The sequence below is a fragment of the Labrus mixtus genome, chromosome 13, assembly GCF_963584025.1.
Source record: "Labrus mixtus chromosome 13, fLabMix1.1, whole genome shotgun sequence".
Classification (NCBI taxonomy): Eukaryota; Metazoa; Chordata; class Actinopteri; order Labriformes; family Labridae; genus Labrus; species Labrus mixtus.
In genome coordinates, this window is record NC_083624.1 from 8197198 (window position 1) to 8217623 (window position 20426).

Here is a 20426-nt window from a genome sequence, read left to right on the forward strand (position 1 = left end):
ACAATAAAGACATTCATTTATTCATTCAAACTGCAGAGGCAATCTGGTTAGAAAAAAAAAAGAAGAACAGGGTTGGTTTTACATATTAATGTAGCCTTTATATATTAACAAATAATGGCTTCATTTATTGGCTCAAAAAAGTTAGTACTTAGATCTGTTAAACTTAGATTTATTGTTACAAATAAATTTGCATTTAAAAAGCCTCAATACGCAGGGCTGAATAATAAAAATATGACCTGTTGCAATAAGGCAAGAAGCAGCTCATCAGACCAAAGATTTTAAAGGCTGAACAGAAAAACAGAAAGGCAATTATTAATCGAAACATCATTAGATCTTAGAACATCTTTGATTATTCCTCCCGGGCTCTGAATGCATCACGCAAGTTAATCACGTGACAAAGACAACCGACCGACCGACCGACCGATCTTCTGGTTCGTTGTAACCCCGCAAAAAAGTATTTTTGTAAAGACAAAATAATGGACAGAGGCGACAACCCCAGCGCCGTGATATGTGGGTTATGTGGAGAGGCATACACTCTGCCTGGTAGGATATTTGAATGTCATATCTAAGAAGTTTAACACCCGATTAAACCGTGTCATGTTAGCGAAGTCAGGAGCGGACTTGTGCGCTAGGTAGCAAACCAGTGTCAGCAGCTAGCTGTCGGGTGAATTAACGAATGTATCAGGCAGACCCAGAAATAATGTATTTATATAAAATATGTTAAATTACAACTCATTACCTTTACAATATTTCCGGACGTTATGATTTTTCTTCTGGGATTATTATGTAAAGCGAAAGCTGTAATCAAACTGTTCATCCGTGACTGTGCATTCAAGTGGTGTCCGAACGGTAGGAAACGGGAGTTTCCGAAGGTGAAAACCAACATATTGGCTTTTTCCAATTGGGATAAAAAAAAACTTTGGTGGAGAAAACTTCAGTACATGGCGCACAGTGTCGTCGAGTTGAATGAGTTGACGACATATTGTGCGGAAACAAAGCGGGCTCGACTGAAAAAAAAAAAAAAAAAAAAGGTACATTCAAGGTCAAAAACTTGTATTCATTCAGGCGTTGGAGATCGACTTTTTGGCTCATTTGTATGTTGAACTACAACCTTCAAGTGTTGTCCATATAAACTGACTAAGATAAGTGAATTAAAAAATGTACACAGCTTCGGGTGCTGTATCCGAATTGCCAAGTACCTTCTCAATCTGTCAGTAGTCAGTACCTACTATCCGTACTGTATACTGTTTAGTACCTACTATTCAGTAGGCAGATATTTGTCCCTACTTCGTCTGATTCATTCAGTATGGAAGTGACGTCATTTACGTTTCCAGAACCGGCCGCACTCACCCGGTTTTTTTATTTATCTTGTTTAGCTTTATTCAAGAAGAGTAATTTATTTATTTTGTTTAGCTTTATTCAAGAAGAGTAATTTATTTATTTTGTTTAGCTTTATTCAAGAAAAGTAATTAATTTATGTTGTTTAGCTTTATTCAAGAAGAGTAATTAATTTATTTTGTTTAGCTTTATTCAAGAAGAGTAATTAATTTATTTTGTTTAGCTTTATTCAAGAAGAGTAATGCTCATATACAGTCAGGTAAACAAAAAAAAACAATATCACAATGTAAAAAGTAAATGTAGTAAATGTAGTAAAGTAAAAGGCAGATTAAATAACTAAATAACATACAGTACATAAAGAAAAGTACAAATGAAAGACAGTAATATACAGAATATAAAGTAAAATAAACCAATAAAGACACATTTAAATAGTGAAATCATTATTTAAATAGAGGGAGAAAGGTTTTATAATAATGCAGATATTTGTTATATTTTCTGTTGTTAATTAAAAGTAGTGATTTCATTCGGGACTTTAACTCTAGATTAAAAATTGATTCAATTAATCCACGCTCGTTTGTTTTGATTTGGAGGTTGGACGTGACGTGACGATTTACGTTTAATTTCGCACAGCATTGTGGGTGGTAAAATACAATTCATTTCCTGAAAGCACGCATCCGATCCATACTGCATGAAACCCGGAAGTTAGTAGCCATACTGAAATGTTCAGTATACTGAGGTGGACCCAAAAAAATGCATACTGAATGACCACGAAAGTTCAGTATACTGAATAGTACGTACTGCCTACTGAACTGTGACAATTCAGAAAGGGCCATAGTGTTGGAAATTGGTGGAAGTTACCATATTCTGAATTGAAGCCTGTGAATGCGCCTTAGAATGCACCGAGCACACCCTGAACACATCATTATCTCAGACCAATTAAGTTTTTAAGAAGTGAAGTTTGCTGCCTTGTCGAAAATTGCTACCATATCACGAGAGATTGGCAGAGGCTATCTGCATCCCCTATGAATAACCCCAGGAGAACAAAATAACTTTACTACTCACTATTGGGAGCAAGTTTTGTACTTTGTTATTATCGAAGATTTTGTTTCTCGATGGACATTTTTATCCCATCAAATTATGCTCCCAGTTCAGAATCTATTTACAACACCACTACTCGCAGCATTTGCACTTAAAGAAGGGGAAGCATATTTTTAATGCTCTATAATACAACCTTCATTTAAGAATTTAGAAGAAGTATTTCTTGATAGACAAAAAGGCCTTATCAAATATGCTCCAGTCCCTGAACTGGACAGAACGTCATGGTAGTACATCTCGATGGGTTGCACCTTTGTTAAACTATGGAATGCTAAATGCTAGTTTGAAGCTTGACTGTTGCCAAGCAACCCAAACATTCTCCTCAAATAGTTCTGTGATTGGCTAGGTATGTGCAAGCTATTGTGGCAGTAGCTCAGTCTGTAGGGACTGAGGGGGGACCGGAGGGTCGCCGGTTCAAGTCCCGGTGCGGACCAAATATGGAAGTTGGTCTGGTAGCTGGAGAGGTGCCAGATCACCTCCTGAGCACAGCCTATGTGTGTGTTCATGACTTACAGAGTGTAAAAACTGAAAGTTCCCCTTGCGGGGATCAATAAAAGTAAATCTTAACCTTAATCTTAATCTTAATCTTATTCTTGATTGGTTATTTGATTCATGTCTGATGCATTTTTAAAATACTAGATACAAAGAGGGAGCGATAACAGACACTGATCAGACTCACATTTATTCAAAGGAACATTCTGAATATTATATTGTCATTGATCTGCCATGAAATTGCCTTTTCCATGAAGATCGTGCCCCTATTTGAATCAGTCCAAACTGATCAGGCCAACTCAATACATATTGTACATTTTGATTTATTGAAAACATTTACTTATTTTGTTGAAAAATGCATTTCTTAATGTTACAAAACATTTACTCAAATATAAAACACTTTTATTTTTTGTAGATAGGTAAATTAGCAGATCAACTGAATCATAATGCCTAACGACTAGTTTGAACTGGTTCGTACCAAATTATTACAGATGTACCGGTACTTGAATCGATTTTGTGTTTTGTTGATTACATTATTTCTTAAAACACATTTAATTGTCACAGGTGAAAGTCATACAGCTAGGTTTAGATATACAAACCTTGATAATTATTTTTACAAGAACATTTTCAAATAAATCCCAAACATCTTCGTACAAAGTCGGACAAAATGACAGCAATAATAATTCTTTACTTGTTTGAATCCTTATGCTTTCAGTGCTTTCCATAGTGTGGGATTGTGTTGTGCTTTTAAAATAAACAAGGAGGCAATGGGACAACATTATCTAGAAATGTACCTACCTATGATTTTGCGCGCATAGATTAAACAGGAATAATTGCGATGCATTATTCCTCCTTGTCCATTATGTACTTTTTATTTTATTTTTTTTAGAGGATGAAGTTGACGGCAACCTCCCTCGTGTGCTTCTATGTGGCCACATCTACTGCACGTCTTGTCTGCTGTCCATTGAATGTGACAGTACCATTAGATGTCCAGACTGTGAGGTAAATCATCTGTGATCTCACTCCTCCAGCTCGAGAGGGAAACATTTGTGATTTACATTCAAATCAAGGCTGCAAATGTTGAATTTGTTGGAACTAAATGGAACAAACCATCCCACTTTTCAGGTTGAATCGAACCTCCCTGAAGGCGGAGTGAACGCTATGCCAGATGATAGCCGGATCATAGGCCTCATCTACACTGCCAAAATGAACAAGTTGAAAAGGTAAAGTTTGTTTTTTGAGTGTCACACTGACCCAATTTAAAGTCCTCGTTGTTATATTTTTCAAAGTGATGTAAAAGAAAAAATAGTATTTACTTTTGTTTGTAATCCCTTGAAGCGATCGCTGTGAGAAATTCAAGAATCGCAGAAGGAACAAGTTAGCGTCCACCGACGTTGACGCTGCGGCTAATATCAAGGACGTGGTGCAGGTATGATTTGGGTATCACAGGGGGTTGTGGGGGGTAATGAGAGTTGTAAAGCCACAAAAGTTAATATTTATATTCAATTAGTCTCAAGTGGTTAAAAAAGCTAAAATTATACTTTGATCAGATTGCTCAAAATGTGTAATTTGATTATTCAGCCAGTGGATGTTGTGAAGACTGAGAGGGCTGTGGACGAGGCGTTGGTACGGGCAGCAGAAAATCATGCTCTTCTAGAAAACATCCATGAGGTAAAAAGACCGCTAGAAGCCAACTCCTGCACACACCTTGTAAAACATCGATCTTTAAATGATTTATTCCTTTGTGAAAAAAGTAATCACAGATCAAAATGTGTTCTATGTTTCATCTACAGACCCTGAAGACCGGTCTGGAAGAACAAGTAAAAAGTGACAGAGCTCGTCTAGAGATTGAGATAAAGCAAGCAGCAGACAAGGCTATACATGCTGTTCAAAAGTGGTATGGAGATACACACTTCAACATTATTAAACTACTGTGGGCAACTTTTGTATGAATGTTTTGCACCCTCTGTGAACAAAGACTGTTATGTCTTTTAGGCCGTTTTTACACACTGATCAAATGAACCAGACTTTGAGGCAAGCATACTCTGATCTGGGTCCTGGTCCCTAGTGTGAAACCACCCTTATTTATCCTGTCCTGCACACTTAACAAATATTCTCTGAAAAAGAGAAATCACCCTGCTTGAGTTTGAAAAATGCTTCTTACTGTAAATGTATTTTATGGGAAATGTAAACAAACAGTTCTGGTCCACGTGCTACAAATCACCTCATACGACTCGACAAGCACTAACAGTTTTATTCACTTGAAAACCACCCTAAAGCAAGTGTCCTGTTTGATTGAAGGTTTTGGAAGTATAAAAAGTGACAAATATTTTTTACGATTGTATTTTTTTGTTGTCAACAGGAAGGATGTGCAGTTGAATCAGCTGTCGAAACTGGAGGCGCGGTTCTCTACCAGCCAAGCAGAGCTGTGCTGTGTCCAGGAGAGGATCAAGTCTCTGGGGATCGCTATGCAGATGGCCAGAGAAGTACGCAGAGTTCCCTTCCTTCAGAAATACTGCACCCTGGATAAGGTAGGAAATTCATTCTTTCAGAGTACAATGCACAGTCAGAATCTATGTAATAGATATTGTATGTAAATCCAATTGCTGCTGAATTCTGCTGCCTGTGTGTGTGTGTGTGTGTGTGTGTGTGTGTGTGTGTGTGTGTGTGTGTGTGTGTGTGTGTGTGTGTGTGTGTGTGATAGGTTTTGGAGACGTTGCAGGCTCCTGTGGACAAGCAGTTATTTGATATGGAATGCATTACTATGGGCTCTGGACTGAGGTTTGTCATAACAGCAGCAAGTGCGTTACATCAGTGAAGCGTTTGTGTGTTGAGAAGACAAGCGCTGGACGGCCGCTGTATGCGACACTGCGTTGCTTTTTATTGCGTGTTTTATATTTTGGATTGTTTTTACTCCATGGAGCAAAAAGGATATTGGTGCAAGACACGATCCTTAGGGGGCAAAACTACGGGGAATATAATTTTGAAAAGAGCCCTTGCGACGTCAACAGCGCCTTTCTGAACAGTTGAATATTTTCAACTGAAAAGTTTGGAGGGGCCGCACAAAAATGGCTGAGCGCTCGTTAAAAAAATGATGAAACTGGTGCTTGGCTTTTTTTCTGGGCAGCTACCTGTTGCTGTGAAGCTCTCTCCTCATAGAAAACAATTGAAAAAAGATGTTGGCTCTCAGAAAAAAAACAACGCGAGGTGGACACCATGCCTTAGAGAGACAGAAAAAGAAACGTGTGCATACTGTGATTTCTTTTTTTTGTACTAGAGATGCATGAAGTAGAAGAGCCTTACAAACCTGAGTGTCATGCTGTGATGGTTTTGATTTGTGCTTATGTTTTTTTTCAAGCTATATTTTCCAGCCAGAGAGTCTAAACCAGAACCTGGTGTTGTCTCTGAAAATGGATACAAGTTATCCAAAACGGTGAGTCCTATTGGCTCTATAAGAAAACACACTTGTTTTTATTAATGATGACAGAAAATAGTACTGCTGCATTTTGTGATTTCTTTGTTTTCGAATTGCCTCTGCTGCCTACTGCAGGTTTTTCTTTAGTTTTTCTTTCGTCTTTCTTTTACATCTAAATAATAAGTGTACATATATCTAAAAGACATTCTTCAGTTTATGGCACGTGTCATGCGTCTTTTGAAAAAAAAAAGTCCTTTTGCTTCTTTTTCTCAGCTTGTCTAGGTTTCCACCAAACGACGACCAGCCTGCAAACTCCAACAGGAAGTCCTCCTTGCAGCGTGCAGAGACTGGGAACAGTAACAATATCTCACCCAGACACAACAAGCCCCCCAGGCCACAAAAACAGGACCAGGGGAGTCCGAGAGCCAAATGCTCATTGCCACTAGCGTCCTCTTCAAGCCAGAGACCTCATCAGAGAGTGAACCTCTCCAATCGCAGCTCCCCCTCAGACCTCAGAACTCCAGACGTGATCGTGGAGGAGATTATAGACGAGGGAAAAGGGCATGGTGTGTGTGTGTGTGTGTGTGTGTGTGTGTGTGTGTGGGTGTGTGCGCTCCTTCATGGCGCCCTGTTTGACTTTGTTATTTTTGAAGATTGAAAAGAAATGAAATATCTGTTTTAAATGCTTTCTATCTGTGTGCAGCTCACCCACCCACTGGCCCTGAACTGGCTAATGACAAATGGAGAATGCAAAATAGAAGGAAAAATCTGAATCAGATTACCGGCAATAAGAGAAATGGTGGGGAGAAATTTAACACAAGTCCTGTAGTTGAATGTTTTTATAACTAACAATGCAAAACAAGAAACACAACAATCTATAAACTCTCAAAACTCTTATCTCTGTCTCCCTCTCTTCTTTTCTTTTTACTCTTCCCCTGTTCATCCTCATGTTCCTCTTATGTCAAGCTCCTTCTTTTCATAAACTTGTCTTTTATTTAACCTGGAAACCTTCACCAAATTAGATTTTCTTTAGCCTGTGCATTTTTTCTCCCCCTCTGCCTCTCTTCATCCTTTTTCTCCTCCCCTAACCTGCTTTGCTCTTCCATCATTTATGCCCTTGGCACCTTTCCTACCAACCCTATGATTCCTTTTTTCTTTTCTTCCCTTCTCTCCTCCCTACTCCTAACTATTCTCTTAATTTGTACTTATATTTGACACCAACATTTCCTCCCCCTCTCTTCCTTTTCCTGTTTTACCGTCCTAGTCACCCAGTGGGTTGTGGTCTCCCACATTTTGAACCCAAGTCACTTCTATGTCCGCTACGTGGCTGAGAAGGGGGAGAGCGAGTTGCTCTCCAGGAGGATTAACCACTTCTGCAGCAGGGAGAGTTGTCGCTTCACTTCCCGTGACAGAGTGGAGACTGGTATGTGTGAGTGTGTGGCCTCCATGTGATGGAGAAATAAGGAGAATTTGAACATCCTTTAATCAATAGTGGTGGTTAGAGACTCAATATTTATCAGTACATACCAACAATCCTCTGTGAGTGGAGTGAAACACTATTCTTGTTATTTTTTCAGGCTCCCTGATCTTTGTGAAGCAGAGGGAGGGACTCTGGTGTCGGGCCAGTGTGGTCGCACTCACACAGAGCGGATGTGCCGAGTCCGTTGAAGTCTGCCCAGTGTCCCAACTGGCCAGCATCAGAGTCTTCTTTATTGATGGTGGCCAAACCAGAAGCTTCACCATACAGAGGTACACACAATATTTTAACTCATTTTCTTTTTGCTGCCCTTTTCTTCATTTACATCGTGTTTGTCAGTTATTAAGTGGAGTGCTGTAAAGAGGCTGTAAAACACCCTTTGTTCTTTTTTTCCCAGTGAAGAGGGATCCTCTGAGTCATCACTAAAGGCAGTCAACAACCACCTGAGGAAGGTGTGTGAGTTTGGGCATGCAGAGCTGGGTCAGTTTGCTCCTCAGGCCATCAGGTGCTCATTCAAAGACCTGGTCCCATATGACTTGGTAAGACCACTGAACTTTAAATAGATTATGATCTACTTTTCGAAAATACTGTATTTGTTATTATTTTCAAAACAGTATTGTTGCGTTCCAGTTTCAAACACAACATTTCAGAAAATAAAAGAAACATTGCAGCATAAATGTTATTTTAAGACGGATATCTCAGCGATGAAACCAACACAGAAACTAGATTTTACAACTCAATCACATCATTTAGAAAACAAATAAGCAAAAGTGTTTCAAAGTTAGGTTTAAAGTCACATATTCTTCTCCTCATCAACCAGTTTAAATAAGTCTCAGAGTTCCCCAAAACATGCATGTGAAGTTTCTTGTTCTAAATCCACTCTGATCCTGTATTTGATCATGCCTATAAACCCCTCTATTTCAGCCCTGCTCAGAACAGGCTGTTTCTGTGTCTGTACCTTTAAATATGACCACACCCCTCTCTGGAAGGGCTTGGGTGGCTCGGGCTTTCTCGCACCATGTCCTATTGTTTACGGTGAGAAGGCAGACTCAGAGGGCAGAACAAACACCTAGCTGTGGGAGTGTCACCCACCTGGGGGAGGGGTTACTGCCCTTTGTGATGTCATGAAGGGAAAATCTCCAAACGGCCTGTTTGAGCACACATTTTCTGAAAATTGGAGCAGGCAAAAGACGGAGAGGATGGACTTTTCTCATCATTGGGGGGTTTGTAGATGGACTAAGAAAAACATTTTGCATAATATGTGACTGGTTTTTAACACTTCATCTGCTACTTTATGGAAAAGTCCTGTGGTGCTACTGTTTCTTAAACAGGTTACTGGCTCTCCAAACATTAATTCAATATTCAAAATATGTCCTTGTGCTAAACTGGATAACAGAAAATAAAAGAAAACACAATGCTATTTTTTTAAGGTAGACAAAAATACTTTTCATTTTGTCTGAGATTCTCTTCCTCAGCGGGCAGGGCAACACGTTGAAGGGTGTGCAAAGCAGAAAATAATTGTTTGCTAATTTTAACCTTCTTGATTTTTTAGACAAATAATCAGAAGGTCGGAGTCAAAGGTTTCCTTTTTGATAGAATTAAAGTACTATTGTTATTTTTTTACATTAAAGGAAACAACATCTTTTTGTTTTTGTGAAGTAGGGTTGCATTTTAAAATGTTAATTAATGTTTTGCAACAGAAGTAGGTAGAAGTGTGTGTGTGTATAAACTGTGTTTTTACTGAGCGTCTGTGTCTTTTTCTAGTCAAAGGGCTGGACTGAGAAGGCACAGGTGGAATTCCGCTGTGTGGTTGGCTCTGCGGCAGTGGAAATGCGTCCTTTGAGTCTGGACAGAGACTCTTTACTGGTGGACTTAAGAAAAGCTCCCATGGACCAGTCGAGTGATGTGCCGATCTCTATCAGAGAGTACCTCGTCTTCATTGAAGTGGCCAGGTGAACACGAGTCTCTGAGAGTTAACAGAAAAATTCTAAATATTCACCAGATGTAATCGGATAGTGAAGAGCATTGAATTGATGAAAACAGATACTCTGTAATAACAAAGCCCAATCATGAAGTGGTCCTTACTTTGGCTGTTTTTACATTTTGCACATAGGTTTTATTCTCCAGTGTCTCTGGGCAGGAAGCCCCTATTGTACTACCCTCCTGTGTATCCCAAGGTCAACAAAGAGGTCAATGCTGTGGTGTCTCACATCAACAGCCCTGCTGACTTCTACATGCAGCTGGTGAATACGCACATAAAGAGACATACATGCACTTTGGACAAACAAGGCTCAGATGCCAGGGATAATTATAGGTTAACAAAAGAAATAAAAGTGTGTGCTAAGAAGGGACAATGTGGTAGTGTCTAAAGGTCAGCATGTTGATGATGTCCCAGGCTGATATTTAAGACACTACCTCTGTGTTTTTACATTTATTTTTGTTTTGTTTTTCTGTCTCGACTGTAATTTAACCTCCCCACTTCTCCACCAGGCTGACAACATGGAGTTCTTTTTGCTGTCAGCTAAGCTCCAGGAGTGTTACAACGCGTCAACAGTGAGTGAAGAAGATGACCTCAAAGTCTACTGCCCTGTGATAGAACAGGCGTATGTCGCCCGCTTTGAGGACAAGCAGTGGTACAGAGCTCAAGTCGTAGGTGAGGGTGTGTCGATGAGTGTGTCACTGTTACAAACATATTTTACATGTACGTATTTCTTATTTTCAGAACAATACTAATAGTGTAATGTCCAAGTTTTTTAAGCAGAGCGTGGGTGCAAAGCTGCTCCCTCTGTCAAATAAGCTCCAGCTCATCATAGTCTGCTACTATAATTTCTAACTTTAGATTGATATAAGTTGCTTGTACATAGAGTGACTTAATTAAAGTAGCTGAATACTCTGAAGTAATATTTTGTGTGTGTGTGTTTGATCTAGGTCTTCCTGGGGGAAGAAAAGTGGAGGTGCGCTATGTTGACTTTGGCAATAAGAAAATCTTATCTGTCAGTGATTTGAGGAAGATCAAGGACGAGTTCTTTGCACTTCCTTCAATGGTGAGTAAATCATCTTGTGACCGATACTTTTCACTCTGACATCTGCTGTGAGTTTCCTGTAATGATGAGATCACGCTTTTCTTTAATCAAGCCGCTTTGTGGTGCAGACTGGCTGTTAATTTCTGAGAGAGGTTCGGTGACATAAAAACGGCCAACATCAGTAACTTTACTGTTTCTTTAATACATTTTCAACTTTATTAATTAATGAACACAAATGATATTAAAGTTAACTTACATTACAACTGCTGCCTAATGTAACCCTAAAAAGTTCCTTTGATATAAATCTAAATTATTTCTACATTTCACTGATATGTTTTGTGTCTGCATCACAGTTTTTCTAATGTCTGATACTTTGATACGCTTTGATACTATGTGTATTCAAACAATATAAATCAACTTTTTTAGGTTTATTGTATGGGAAAGTACCGTAGCGTTAAAAAAAAAAAAAAAAAGTTCTTTAGTCATGCCGATCTCTGGCCATGCAATTTCAAAACGTTTTGTGCCTTCATTGGAGAGACGGGACAGTGGATAGAGTTGGAAATCAGGGCGAGAGAGAGTGGGGAGTGACATGCAGGAAAGGAGCCACTGATCGAACCTGAACCTCGGCCGCCCGCTTCGAGGACTACAGCCTCCGCACATAGGCCGCACAAACCAGCATGAGCTCCACGGTGCTCATGAGAGCCGTCTCTAAATTGCACAAATACACTGGGAAGATTTTTTTGGTAATTAAAAAAAGAAATACCTAATATAAGGTAACCAGGACTTGTATTTTTGTTGCCATATCGAAACAGTTAAACAGGAAACTCTGGTATCACTACATCCCTAACACCTGCACTTATTAATGAGAGCAGTTTTCTTGCATGTTATCATAGAGAAAAAAGGTTTCTAATAATCCCGTTGTGCAAAATTTGATTTATTTGTGTACAGCAATACCCAATACTGGCAGCCTAGTATTTGTATTTGTGATGCTGTTCTATCGTGACAGGTATCAATATTGTTTGTTTTTACTAGAAACGTATAGAAGTTGACCCTGATGTGCGTTTGAATTTAGTTGGTCTTTTGCTGTCCAGGCTATACAGTGCTGTTTGTCAGATGTGAGACCTGTGGATGGAGAGAGCTGGACTGAAGCCTGCACCGACAGATTCATCAGCCTGGCTCATCAGAAACTGGTCACTATTGTTGCCACAGGTAGTGTTTGCATGTGACTGTAGGTTTATCAAACTCTGAGCTTCTTTTTTTTTTTCTTCTTGTAATCAAATTGCCTTTTCTGTTCTCTGGGGTTTATTTTTTTCCTCTTTTAATCCCTGCAGGACCGGTCCTTAAGTCGAAGCCTCTGCCAGTCAAACTGTTCGAGAGCGGTCTGGACGGGCCACTCGCTAACATAGCCGAGCTGCTGGTCCAAGACGAGCTCGTCTGCTTCAAAGAGGAGTAAGAATGGCCTCTACAAGTGCTGAGGAAAAAAAGCCACTGTTTTTTTAATATTATATATGTTGGTCTTTATATGTATGGTGGTATTAAGAACACATGTGATTTTGCAGTCCGATATGAGAAGGCAGAGCGAGGAACAATTATCTTCTCATCAGTAATGTCATCTACAAATAGTCAGTCATGCTTTAGGAAAAACAATTCCTAGTTTGGCTTTGTGTACTTTCTTATTGTACTATTATTTTATCTAAAACTCTCTACTCTTCCTCTCCCTCGCTTTTCGTTTCTCCTCTTCTTCATTGCACGTTGTCGTCATTTCACCTCTTGTTCTTTATTCACTGTCGCCTCTTATTCCTCTTCTGCCTCTTTGCAGACCTAAGTCAGAGAACTCCAGGCCTGCGGGTGATGACTCCGCCATTTGGGACCCTCCACTTGAACTTGATGCGGCTCCAGAGGGCGGTAGTGCCACGGACCAGAATACCAGCGGAGAGCAGAATGTGGAGCTGGTAGAGTTTGAGCCTCAGCTGAAGCTTCCTGCCGACCTCAAAGATCTGAAAGTCAGAGTGAGCCATGTCAACTCACCGAGCAGTTTCTACGTCCAGCTCACCCAGTACGACTCTCAGCTCAAAAGGTCAGTAGGACACAACGGTTTACATATCGTGAAGGTACACGCTTGTAGTGAAATACACAGTATATGCTTTGAATACTAACTCCTCCTACTTCAACTAAAACAATTACCAACCAAAGGAAACGTTTGCGGTTTCCAGCATCTTAAATACTTTAATCTACTTATTCTGCCTCATATTTTTGAACATCTATACTTCATTGTATTTTTTTTTTTTTTTTTTAGAATTTTTCTCTGTTCTTCCTGAGATAACAGAAAAAGTTATGATGCTGATTATTTGATGCAGATCTACACACTTTAAGTTTGCTTGGCTAATATTTTTGCTGTAATAGTGTTACACACATTCCTACGTGTTTGTTTTAATTCTAAAACAATTTGCTAAATATGAAACTGAAGGCGCTCCAAGGGGTCATTTGAACAAAAAAACTTCTTAAACATTTAAAGCAACAAGAGCATATTCTCCTGGCTTCAAGATGTTTGAAGCAAATTAAAAAACTTTGATTATTTCTTGTTTGTTTTTTTACAGGTTGTGTGAGCTGGTAAGGAAGGAGTGTGCGCTCATGGAGTCCGACGATGATGCGGTGTGGAAGGCAGACGTGTACTGTGCTGCTCAGATTAACGGGGTTTGGGAGAGAGGGCAGATCTGCTCTGACGTCACATCCAGCAAGATTGCAGAGGTAATAAAAACCTTTGCTCCAAAAAGTAGAATTTGCTTTTCTACATATCAACTTTTCAGCCATTTAATGCCAGCACATGAAATTTAAAGTTGTTTGTTTGATTTTGTTTCTGGTGTATTGGACATTATTTTAAGTGTGAACTTGTTCAGATGAACTGAAAACAGGCAGACAGACAGATTACTTCCCTTTTATAGGTGATGTTTTAAAATGTTCGCTGTCTCTCCCCATCTCTCGGCCGGCTGGTACCAGGTTCTGCGCTGTGACCATGGAAACAAGGTCAAGGTCCACGCCAGCAACCTGCGGACGCTGCCAACGTACTTGATCGGTTCTCTGGCGCTGGAGTGCACTCTGACCGACATCAGGTAAAAACTGGGACAGTGATAAAATAAAATAAAAAGACACGCACATCCGTCAGAGGGTGGCGGATCATAAAAACAACAAAAAGGTATGGAGAGAAAAACAAGATCTGCACACCAAGAAGCTCCAACATGCTCTACCTCAGAATAAATCCTTCAAACGGGAGCTTCTCGATGTGCAGATCTTGTTTTGCTTTCCTAAAAACAGTCACAGTCTCACACACACACACACACACACACACACACACACACACACACACACACACACACACACACCGTCTTCAGTCATACACTGACACACGTACATACAGCATGTATAAAAGACACAAACTTAGTTAAAATGTTCAGTATGTTTGATTGCAGACTAAACTTGGTGTTTCTAAGTTTTTTAATTGAATATGGCATATCCTAATCCATATTCAGTCTCTTCATTAATATTGAATTGTTGTTCTTCTGTTGTCTGTATGTGGCAGTGCTGATAATAAACAATGTCCTGAAAAGGTGTTCGCACTAATTGTTCAAACAGTTTATGCATGTATGAAACTCTTTGTTCTTTTTTACTCTTTTATTATTCACTCTTTTATGTCTTTGACTTTTCCCTCACTCCCCTTTCTCTCTTTCAGGCCAGCAGGGGGCCGATCCACCTGGACCGCTACAGCCTGCGATTTAATCTCCTACTACCTGACCGGAGCCTCGGCTGTTATGACCATCAAGGTCTTCTCCACCTCTTTATATTCCTCCCTCTCCTCTATGCGACTCTTTCCTTTGTTGCTGTGATGACCTAGTTCCTTCTCTTGTCTTCTAGGAGCTGACGGATGAGCGTCCACAGCCCGTCATTCTGTTCTGCTCCAATAGGATGGGACAGTTTGTCAGCATTGCAGACTTTCTGGCCAGTGAGGGGCTCGCCCTGCGGGAGAGGAAACCCAGGTCTGGTTGTGTCTTGTTTCTTTTAATTCACAGATCTTAAATAACATAAGCAGCCTGTCTATACCGTCTAAATGTAATTTTTCTTCACAACCACCTTATTGGGCTGCTTCTAACATTTTCTAGTATCTAGTATCACATTTCTGACACAACGTGTTCTATTAGTAAGGATTTTAGAGCCTTAATTCTTAATTTCAACAAGCCATTCTTTGAGCCAATACCATTTGTTTTCTAATTACATTTTCTTCTGGGGCAGGGGGCTGATGTGCCCCATGTACATCTGTAGTCCTCCAAGTGGACTGCCCAGGTTCAAGTCCGACCTGCGGCTCCTTGCCCGCACATCATTCCCCCCTCTCTTTCCTGTTTTCCTTCTCTATCCACCGTCCTACCTACACAAAGGCAAAGCCTTGAAGTACCCTCCATTATCTGAAGTGTGAATCTGTTTTCTTGCAGAGATGCTGAAGATCAAAAGCCACAAGAGGCTGATGCACCGTCTCCAGTGAGCGTGAAACAAACTGGTGGTCCTGATGGAGACAAAAAAAACACACCATCAGCTTGCAGCCTTCTTCCTATCCCTGATCAGTCCTCCCTGGTCAGCAGTCCGACCCACCCAAAACCTGCCCCCCGGATCATCATGTCTGCTGAGAAGGTGATGACATCACACTCTCTGTAAATACGACAACAAATGCAAACGTTTCTGCAGCTTGTCTAGTAATACATTTTGTTGGGTGCAAAAGTAAAAATAAAAACCAATCCTTATTTAAAAAAAATCTGTAACACATTTTTAATTGTCAGACCTCTCAAATCAAAGTCTGCTTTCTGTCCCCAGAGTGAAAACTACGTACAGAGGTGGTGTTAAAGTTTTAATGAACCATTTTCTGGGAATTGAATTAATAAAGACTTTTCTGTTTTGCCAGTACCAGCTATGAAAACTATATGTAGGCCCTGAAAGTACTGCTACAGAGTCATTTCATTCACCTGTTTTATCTCTTGAAGCTGATTTTATCTTCTTTATTGTTTTACTCGCTTCTATATTTTTATAAATCACTTTGAAAAATACTGTGTGTGCAGGTGAAAACTCAGTTGTACCAGCCCCCGGAGCTGCCATGCCTCGGTCACATCCAGACTAGTGTGTCTGCCATCGGAGAGGACGGCATCATTTACGCCAGAACGCAGAATGCAGGTACAAATCAGAGCACACCTGTTTGTTCAATAACTCTGATTGTAATTGTGCTTAAAACACGCTTTACTCAAACTCAAGCAGCATCCACCGCTTAACAATTAAAGTGCAACCAATTTGACCCACGACCCTAATGTGGAAAGCAAACGAAGACATTCTTTGCTCAATCAATTGCTTTATCAGCCATCTTTTTTTTTATTTTAGAGAGGGGAATGGCAGAGGAAATAACAGTGTATTCTGTCTAAACTGTACATAACGTGTGTGTGTGTGTGTGTGTGTGTGTGTGTGTGTGTGTGTGTGTGTGTGTGTGTGTGTGTGTGTGTGTGTGTGTGTGTGTGTGTGTGTGTGTGTGTGTGTGTGTGTGTGTGTGTGTGTGTGTGTGTGTGTGTGTGTGTGTGTGTGTGTGTGTGTGTGTGTGTGTGTGTGTGTGTGTGTGTGTGTGTGTGTGTGTGTGTGTGTGTTGGGTTCAGAGTGTCAGCTGGAGCCGCTCAGGGAGAGGATTCAGAAGAGCATGAAGACTTTGCCCAGACAGAAGCCCTACACCTGGAAGTCGGTGCTGGGCTGTGCCGTCATCGGATCGGACATGTTGTGGTATCGAGGACAGCTTCTGGAGGTGCTGGGGGGACACGTTAAGGTCAGGAACGCATACACACACACACACACACACACAAAAACCAATCCTCTCCCAGTAACTTTGGACGGAGCTTTCAAAAACTTTTTAAATAGATTCAACAAATATCCCTCCATACATTTTCTTTTCAGTAGTTATAGTAGTCATCATTATTTCTTTAATTACCAACATTTGATTGATGGATATATGAAAATATGGAGATAGAGATTGGTTGGTAGTTATAAACAGTGCGATTATTGGCATTAGATTTATAGATCAACAGAAATAAATAGAGATACAGCAGCAGCACCTCAATATGTTCAGAACCTGTCAACTTTAGTTCTATGGTTGACCTATAAGACCCATTTAAATTCATCTTTGTTCATCATCTGTGATGTGAGAACTTCCTGTTTCCACTTTATAAACAGATTCAATATTTTATCATCGAGGAGCCTTTAGCCTCTTTCTCCTGGTTTACATATGATATGATACAACTTTAACATTTTGTTCGCTGCCCGAAGCAAATCAAAAGCTCTTTCTGCTGATGTGGTGAAACATCTCTATAAGTCTCTAGAGTAAATGTTTCTGTGTTTGTGTGTGTTGTCAGGTACAATACGTGGATTACGGTCTGGTGGAGAACATCCCGGTGGTCCATGTGTACCCGATGCTGCTGTGTGACGATGTTCCTCAGCTCTGTATGCCCTGCCAGCTGCACAGCATAAACCCTGTAAGTGTGTCAGACGATCAGCTAGCGCCTAAACATTCTAGACAAAGAAAAAGTGAAACAAAGTCTTGGCATGAAGGTTCATTTAGAAGACTTTCAGAGCAATCGGCTTCAGCTTCACGGGGCTTACGCTCCCCAAAGTTTGATACCCTCTTTATTCATCTCACAAAATGTTTACTCTTATTTAAGAAGAGTTAAATGATCATTCTCATCTCTCTGTCTCTTCAGGTTGGTAGTCGGTGGCACCTCGACGCTGTGGCCTTGCTGAAGGAGTTGTTGCTGAACCGTTGTGTGGACGTGCAAGTCATGGTAGAATAAAATACTTAACCTTTTTACAGTTTCACACCTGAATACGTTCACTATCAACAGAATAAAAACATCAAGTAAAATACTCAATGTGTAAAGGAGTGTTTCTATCTGTTAGGAGCTGCCGTCTGACCCGAGGGGGCCACTAGCGGTTGAGATCTTCCTGGACGGGATGAGCCTCAGCCAGGTCATGTGTCACCACAAACACGCCTCCATGGAGCGCCCAGTTCCAGCACAGAAGGTTTGTGTTCCATCGGTGTGTGTTGTTTTCCTGAAACTAAGAAAATCTGACCAAACGTCATCAATTAAGGAGTGTGTTTCTCTGCAGGGACATGGCATGATAAATCCTCCTCCTCTCCTGGACGATTGGGACATCGACACTGAGGTATTGTTCTAAATCAGCGACTCACTTTGTATCAAACCTTTTCGTCTTTTCCTACTTTTACTTAACTGGATTTTTGGGTAAGACACAAAGAATCACCTCAAAAGGAACCATTCGGATATTTTATTGCTAAAGAAAGATAAGAAATAAAACTGTCATCACTGAAAGACGGAGCTGTGAAGTCAGACGACGTGTTGCAGCATTAAACCACCCTGGTGTCTGTGGCCTCTGTTTTACATATTTTAATGACTTTTCCAGCATTGAACAGTCAACCCCGGACTTTTACAGGCATACAGACATTTTAGGGTTGAGTAACCTTAAGACTGATATCGATGTTTTTGTTCAGGGTCTGCGGGACCCAGAGGAGCCGATGCTAGGGCCCTTCATGTACCCAAAACTGCCGCAGGAAGGAGAGCACTTCAAAGTCAGAGTGATGCACCTGTGGACCCCAAATGAGGTTACTATGATCCACTGAACAACTTCACCCATCAAGTATAAGATTATAAATTCAAATGAAGGAGTGGCAAGTTTATTCAGAATCAGATTACTGGGACATTTGAGAACAGCTCAAGTCATTATTCATATTGTTGGTACTCCTACTAACTGAAACTGAAAAATATCCCTCCTCCTTTAAAGAGTACATCATCTCTGTCTCTCTGTCTGTCGATCAGCTGTTCCTGTGGCCTTTGGAGGGAAGTGGCGATGTGGAGGTGGACGGAGAGACTCTGGATGAGGCTCTGACCAGAATCAATGAGGACATCAACGGTCTGCCTCGACTCAGCAGCTTCCCTCACGGTAACATGATCATGAGATGGGGGGGGGGAGAATCTCATTCATTTCAAAAGATTAAATATTTAATTTTTACCTGAAATAATAAAATAGAAAAGAGTATTCACCAAACTAGTATAACTTGATTGAATTAAATTGGGGTTCATGTATCTGTTGTTCGCTGAATTTATAGTTCTTAAACAGATATAAGAAATTAAAGAGAGGTGTTTTTTTTTTACGGATGGTCAAACGTTTGAAAAGGGTTTGAGTAAAATTTTCTATTTTCATCTAGATGTTTAGTGGTAGACAAAACCGAAAATATGAACTGACTTTATGACTGTTCTGTTTTGTGCAGGCAGCCCGTGTCTGGCAGAGTACAGTGACGGGCAGTACTACAGAGCAAAGCTGATCAGGATCACCAGCATGGAGCCCGTCAAGATCCTGATCCAGCATGTCGACTTCGGCTCTGACGACACTCTGCCCCTGAGCAAGTATGAACTTCTCTCACAGCAGGAGTATTCAGATACTAGACTTAGACTGAGCTACTTTTATATACACTTACCTAAACCTAGCATCCCGGAGTCACCTTCATCATTATAATAAAAATAAGTCGTTAAAGTAAAGGAGATTATTTCCATAAATGTACTCTGAACTTGTTGGTTTGGATCTCATCGATCTCTGAAGCCTCTGGACTCTGGCATCAGGTGGAGGTGTTGTTAATCTGTTGGGTTTTTATCAGAGATTCTGTCACTTCCCCAACAGGCTGCGTCAGATGCCGGCAGAGCTGCTGGGCTTTCCGTCAAGGGCGCTCAAGGTCAAAGTCGCCGGCTTCAAGGCTCCAAATGTCAAGCTGGAGGAAGGCATGCTGCCCTACAGCCCCGGCTGGAGCGTGAAGGCTACGATGGCCATGATGGACCTGTTACACAGCAACGTCACAGCCTCTGTTGTGGTAAGGAGTCATCAGTATGTTTCCCTGACTCTGTGTGGTTACTTGATCTGAAATATGTAGAACTAGTTATGTACGGGGCGCCGGTTTAGCTCAGTTGTCAGATTGTATGCCTCATGTAGAGGCTACCTCCCTCAACGCTGCCTGTTAATTTTCATCGTTCCTATTTAAATTTAAATTCAAAGTTCTGCATCTTGAACTTCTAGCTTGTCTATATTTTAGCTTAGACGTGACTGTTTTACATTGAGGGTCTTGATGCTTTCCTGTGCCCTTCTTGTCTGTTCAGGCGCAGGAACCAGAGCTCACGGTGCTTCTGTACAATGAGGAGGAAGAGCTGGTGCATCTGTCTCTGGTGAGCAGGGGACTGGTTGAACTCGCCTGAAAGCAGAGCAGAGTCGTGCTGTTTTGTTCATATCTTCATTTTGCTGCCGTTTTAAGTTTTTAACTGTCCCACATATTATGTCAACCTTTACTTTCACTATGTTCCTGTAATAACAGAGATTTACTTTGAAGTTTGGCTGTTGTGTTTGAGTGAGCAGCGTTGACTTTGCACTTAGTTTTTTTCTGGTCTTTTGACTCGTGTGAGACGACTTGTTTGTGTGAAGATGAGATTAAATCTTCCGATGCTGGCTGACGTGTCTG

The 20426-nt window shown here is 40.7% G+C and overlaps 1 protein-coding gene across 1 annotated transcript; it reads left to right on the forward strand.

The window, feature by feature from the left end:
• The first annotated feature begins 426 nt into the window (after window positions 1-426).
• rnf17 (ring finger protein 17) lies at window positions 427-20413 on the forward strand. Its single transcript, XM_061053510.1, has 37 exons — window positions 427-543; window positions 3815-3927; window positions 4051-4151; window positions 4273-4354; window positions 4507-4596; window positions 4719-4822; window positions 5288-5456; window positions 5630-5706; window positions 6284-6358; window positions 6614-6906; window positions 7044-7139; window positions 7605-7763; window positions 7918-8089; window positions 8215-8356; window positions 9582-9769; window positions 9931-10060; window positions 10308-10470; window positions 10746-10861; window positions 11932-12049; window positions 12172-12289; window positions 12660-12917; window positions 13438-13588; window positions 13838-13950; window positions 14568-14658; window positions 14750-14871; window positions 15322-15517; window positions 15940-16051; window positions 16519-16682; window positions 17266-17385; window positions 17611-17691; window positions 17807-17929; window positions 18017-18073; window positions 18417-18527; window positions 18742-18865; window positions 19194-19329; window positions 19601-19787; window positions 20071-20413. The coding sequence occupies exons 1-37, from the start codon at window positions 477-479 to the stop codon at window positions 20164-20166; spliced, it is 4815 nt and encodes a 1604-aa protein (XP_060909493.1). The 5' UTR covers window positions 427-476; the 3' UTR covers window positions 20167-20413.
• The last annotated feature ends 13 nt before the right edge of the window (window positions 20414-20426 follow it).